This window comes from Ovis aries, chromosome 23, assembly GCF_016772045.2.
Source record: "Ovis aries strain OAR_USU_Benz2616 breed Rambouillet chromosome 23, ARS-UI_Ramb_v3.0, whole genome shotgun sequence".
NCBI lineage: Eukaryota > Metazoa > Chordata > Mammalia > Artiodactyla > Bovidae > Ovis > Ovis aries.
In genome coordinates, this window is record NC_056076.1 from 60,410,589 (window position 1) to 60,416,588 (window position 6,000).

The following is a 6,000-nucleotide window of genomic DNA, read 5'->3' on the forward strand; positions in this document are numbered from 1 at the left end:
AAAACAAAGCAAGTCATTCTGACATCACAGAACCTACATGGTAATGTTGGACAGGATGTGATGATCCCCTTTCCTAACACCCCCCTCTCAGATATGGAACAGCTATTACAAATCACAAACAGGCAGCAACAGGCCCAAGCCAAACCTCAGGGGCAGAGCCAGGCCTGAAAGGCAGGCAGGCCCCACTCTGCACATCCCTGCATCTGAGCAGTGCGGCCCTGCTCCCGAATGTTCACCCCCAGCTCCCGGAGGTGGTAAGTGTTACAGAGAAGGAAGGAGGGACATGGAGTCCGACAGCAGAGGAGACAGAGCTGGGCGTCATTTAAGAGGGCAGTCAGGGAAGACCTCACTGATAAGAGCATCTCTGAGCAGAGAGCTGAAAGAAGTTTCAGCCTGAGCCACACGGGTAGCTGGGAGGGTAGGCTGTGTGGGGCCTTAGCACACGGCCCAGGGCCGGGGGCCTCGGCTGGTGAAGCAGAGAGGCGTGAGGACAGGCCAGTGGGAGGGCGCTGCTGGGATAGGCGGCCTTGCTTGTCTAGAGCCACACTGGTGCCTAAGGCCATGCGTGCCGTCATTCGCAACATCCACGCTCAAAAGCAAACAGTGAAACACCTGAACCGCTCCCTGAAACCAAGAAATGTCTGTGCACAGCTCCCACCTCTGCTGACTGAGGTGATTCAGAGCCTAGATAGCTTGCTTAGAGAAAAGCGGACTTCGTAAACAGTGTTATTATTCAACGTGGAAGAAACCCTAGAATTCTACAAGGGAAAAGAGTAAAGCAGTGGGGACAAATCAGAATTTAAGCCCTGATTGGAAGTCTGCCTCGACACCAAGAGACTGAGTCAGACCAAAGAAAGGCCCGACTGCAGAGTCAGTGCTTGACTGCATTTCTCGTAGGCCTGCTGAATACGCTTCTCAAAAAACATTTTCAAGTACACCACGTGGGTCACTATTGTTGTCTCAGCTCAGTGCTAAGGGAAGGGAGATAACAGTATAAAGAAGTTGCCTTTCTAAGTCCTTGAATCCCTGGATCAGAGAGAACTTAGGTTTCCGGTCCCTTTCTACACTGACAAATAAAACCCTCCTGCAATTCCCTGAGTGTCCAGAAGGTGGCGCTGGGGGTCCTTGAGTGCATAACACGATACCCTGCAAGAGGCCTTTGAAGAAACTTGCTCCTAGAAATTTCCAGTCTGGCTGCCCTTACTTCTGTCTTTGGGAAATGTCTACATGATAGATTCACTCTATCCCACAAACAGTAGAAGGCACCACCATCACAGAGAGACTGACTGAGAGACTGGCACAGAGGCGCCTGGGCCAGAAGTGGAGTATAAGGGGCAATTCATCCTGTGGCTCCCAAACCCATTATGTCTTGTCTTTTGAATTGTATGTGATGAACAGACAGTTTTCAGAACCTCAACTTAGCAAAGCTGTCCTAAAATCCTTACACTCCTAGGCACTTTTTCCTAAAAGTGCACATTTCACATTAAATATAATTCAGAAAACTGAGTAAGACTGAACTGCAGTTGATTTGTCAAAAACATATTTTGTGGACAAGTATAGAAGCATATTAATTTTAACTATGTATTTTTTTCACGTCTCAAATATGTATCTAGCTCCCAGAAAATCTCATAGGCCCTATCTCATAGGCATTGAGCCTATAGATCCTAAATAATAAGCATCCCTAGAACCAATTCTCTTCTGTCAGGGAAGCCTTTCAGTGGAATAGGGTCATTTTCCCCAAAGTTGATTTTTTTAGGGGGTTATATAATACTTATTACTTAAATCAGTGACAGTGTTAGTCACTCAGTCCTGTCCGACTTTCTGTGACCTCATGGTGTGTAGCCTGCCAAGCTTCTCTGTCCAAGGGATTCTCCAGGCAAGAATTCTGGAGTGGGCAGCCATTCCCGACTCCAGGGGATTTTCCTGTCCCAGGGATCAAACCCGGGTCTCCTGCATTACAGGTGCATTCTTTACCTTCTGAGCCATTTAAATCAGATTACCTAAAAAATAAGACATGCAGCAATCTTTATTAAGAGCTCTATAAAGTCCCTAATTCTCTACTGGAAATTTCTACTGGCAAAAATTCTGGCAATACCAGAATTCTTCCCAGTAGAAACTTAAGAGATTTTTCTAATTTGCTTCCCAGCATTTTCTGAAATCCCACACCCATCACTCCAGCGTCACTGGTGGGGAGGTCTTCCCAGTGCTCCAGGAAGGAGGAACTGGTCCTGCTTCTGTGATCTCTGTGAAACTCTTATAGCTCTATGATAGTCCTTATCACTGCCTGATTGATATCAATCATTAACATCTATCATCTCCTTAGATCGCCAGCCTATTAAAAAAGAAATCATGTCATATTCAACTTTGTTTCCCCTTTGCTTCAGATAACTCCCCCAAATACTGCAGTTTAGTAACTGTTCCCTGAATCCCACGAACACAGCAAGTTCACCTACAGTCCCATTTTGCAAACCTGCATCCATCCATCCAAATCACACCCCAACCACCACAGCCCACTTCAAGCCACCACTTCCTTTAAGTCCTATTAGCCCACTTCTCCAAAATCCCACGGTTCTGTAGGCTGGGTTACAACACAGAGATAACACACAAGAGTTTATATCTGTTTCCTGTGCGTGCATGGTGTCACCCAAGCTATACAGGGAAACATCATGTATTAACGTTATTAATTGCAACTCACATTCCACATTCAGGTTTTAAAAACCGCTACTATGATTTAAGTTAGCCCATAATCTTAATGGGCATATGACTGTACTCCATTTCCCTTCCTTGGATAAACCCGGGTCTTAATGTGCAGGGCTGTCAAGCTGTCACGTTCACCAGCTGTAACAAAGCACACCAGAAAAAAATTTTGAAAATCAATAGCGGTTCTACAGCCAAAACCTCAAGACACCTCCTGGAAAACATTTTCAGTCACAGAGATAAACAGTTCAATGGGCTTATCTCTATCTCTCCTTTAAACCCCACTGAACACATACCCTGGAGGGAAAAAAAAAAAAACATTTGTTGGGATAAAATTTTATCCAAACCTGCAAGGGCACATCTAACAGTGTGGCGCTTCTTTGATAACATGACGAATTATGTAAAATGCCACTGCTCACTCCCTCTCTTCCGTGAACACCCTTGGATCCAGAAAGCCAGGACCATCTCTGTAAAGGAGGCTTTCCTGAGGGATCTGAGTTAACTGGACAATGGCAGTCATTCACACACTCTTATTTTCTGGAGAAAACATGAAAAGACAAAGACTCTGGCTCATATTTAGCACATGTGTCTGTATGCATTTGCATCACTGCAGGATCGCAGCTGGCCCCTGGACAACGGTGGGGTGGGGTGAGGGGTGCAGCCCTGCCTGTGTACAGCTTAACAGCTGGACCACAGTATCCACCTTTCAGCATCTGCGGCAACGAAGCCCAAGTCCTGTACCATGTACTCACCGGAAAAAAAAAAAAAAATCCACAATGAAGTGGACTCCAGTAGTTCAAATCCATGTTGCTCAAGGGTCAACAGTATATTTAGAGTAGAATCCTACAGAGACACCAATATAAAAAAAAAAAAAAAAGCAGGATTTCACCTACAGAGTAAGGTTTTCACATTGCAATAAGAGAAATACGCATGCATCCTTACCTAGTCAGAAGACATCACCCAATCCTTAAGCATATCCTCCATGGCGGGCCACCGGGCTTTGTGCCTGGTTAATGAGACGCTACACTTGGGTGGTTGGGTGTAGACACCCATACGCATTTCTCTGCGATAAAGTAAGGCAGAGACCAGGGGCTGCCGGTGGTAAAGAACCCACCTGCCAACGCAGGAGACGCACGTTCAATCCCTGGGTGGAGAAGATCCCCTGGAGAAGGGAAGGGCACCCCACTCCAGCATCCTTGGCCTGGAGAATCCCGTGGACAAAGGGGCCTGAGGGGCTTCAGTCCACGGGGTCGCAGGGGTCGCACATGACTGAGACTATCACGCTCGCGTCTACTAGAACCAGGAATTACACATCAGGTAAGGCGCAGCAAGCGCTCCGCTTACGCGGCAGGCAGAGTGAGACCGGGGTGCCCGTGAGGTGACGCCCAAACCCCGCCTGGCCCCCGACTCCTGCCCCGAGCGCCCCCCCCCACACCTCCCCGCCCTCCCGCCCCCGGGGCTCGCCCGACTCTCCCCGCGCCCACCCGGCCCCTCTGCGCCCGCAGTGCTGGTGCTGCTCATCCTGTCCCTGCGGAGGCACCGGAAGCAGCCCTACATCCTCGACGACGAGGAGAACGTCCACGAGAACATCGTGCGCTACGACGACGAGGGCGGCGGCGAGGAGGACACCGAGGCCTTCGACATCGCGGCCATGTGGAACCCCCGCGAGGCGCAGGCGGCCGGCGCGCCCAGGACGCGGCAGGACATGCTGCCCGAGATCGAGAGCCTCTCGCGCCGCGTGCCCCAGACGCGCGCCGGCAGCAGCGCCGTGCACAGCTACGTGCTGGCCAAGCTCTACGAGGCCGACACGGACCTGTGGGCCCCGCCCTTCGACTCCCTGCAGACCTACATGTTCGAGGGCGACGGCTCGCTCGCCGGCTCGCTCAGCTCCCTGCAGTCGGCCACGTCGGACTCGGAGCAGAGCTTCGACTTCCTCACGGACTGGGGGCCCCGCTTCCGGAAGCTGGCGGAGCTCTACGGGGCGCCGGAGGGGCCCGCGCCGCTGTGGTGACCGGGCCCGGGCGGCGGGCGCGCGGCCGAGATTGGCCGTGCTGGGCGGCGGCTCCGCGGGAGAGGCGGCCGGCCCGGGCGCGAGGGCGTGCGGGCGGGCGCGGAGCTCTCTCTGCATCAGCTTTACTCGGTGAGATTAAGCTACGTCCTCAAAAGGAAACACAGGAAGAGGGGGGCAGAACCGCCAACGACCTTTATTTTATTTTATTTTATTTTTAAGTTTTTGTGATCCTGTATCCCAAGGTGTGCAGTCTGAGGTTACTTACGCACGGCGGGCTTGGCTTGTCTCCGCCACTCACGAAGGCGTTTGTCTTCGTTGCCACCGCAGAGAGGCTGAGCTTTTCAGTGCAGAGGTGGCCGTTGAAAACTGTTCTAATCTCCTGTTTGGGGGCTTTTTTAAAAAGTTGTATTCTATTCTCTCCATGTATGGATTTGGCAGGCGCATCGCACTGCACAAACCAACCCACACAGAAGAACACGGAATGATTGCTCGGTGAGATTAACCTCACTTGGTCTGGGCTGGATGGAATCTCTTTCCGTCCTTTTAAGACCAGGTTAAGGCCTAACTGGCATTGCATGGGGGGGATGGGGGGGTGGGAGAAGGAAGAGGCATTGACTTTAAGCTCAAGTTGAACGGCTGAAGCAAGAGTTGTCGGCATCACAGCCAATCCACCTCCATCGAGTTAGAGCGCTCTTGTTCGCTCAGCTCTTTAACTGTGCCCCTGAAAAACTGTTGGGAAGGAAACCAGAAAATCTGCCCCTTTTGCACTGTAGATGTCTCTTCCATGTGCCAAATGTGACGATTAGATGCTACGAAATGAAAGCCAAATAAAAAGAAGTATCTGATAAAAGCATGGGTTAGCGGGCTTTCCTAATCTGTGTGAGGTCAATCACAGGGATGTTTACATACTGTAGATAACCTACTTGAACACAAATCAGTATTATAGAGAGGAAATGGATGTAAGAAAATTACATGTATAAGTTTTGTATATTTGTTAATAATTTTGGTAATAAATATGATGTACTGTATCTCAGTACCTTTAGCACTTCTTTTAATAAAAGTTAAATAGAAGGGAAAGTCTCTTGCACATTTAATTGCTGAGCAGGTAAGAGATGGTTTTGTGATCCTGACCTAGTCTGAGGTTCTTGCAGCTGGAGCTGATTCATAAGGCAAAGGCCGAAGCACCGTAGTATGAGGCTGTGCATTCTGTTTTGGTCATTGATCAAACGAATGTATGCTTTAAACTGTGACCCTGTTGAGATGTTCATGAATTGTCTTCATTTCCCCATCTC

General features: G+C 49.7%; 1 protein-coding gene across 1 annotated transcript in view; it reads left to right on the forward strand.

The window, feature by feature from the left end:
• Positions 1–5,785, forward strand: part of CDH20 (cadherin 20) — a 216,137-nt gene extending 210,352 nt beyond the window's left edge. Inside the window, exon 12 of the mRNA XM_027960778.3 lies at positions 4,203–5,785. Coding sequence (XP_027816579.1) covers positions 4,203–4,708 — 506 coding nt within the window. The 3' untranslated portion in view covers positions 4,709–5,785. The remainder of the gene's footprint in view (positions 1–4,202) is intronic.
• Positions 5,786–6,000: the final 215 nt, after the last annotated feature.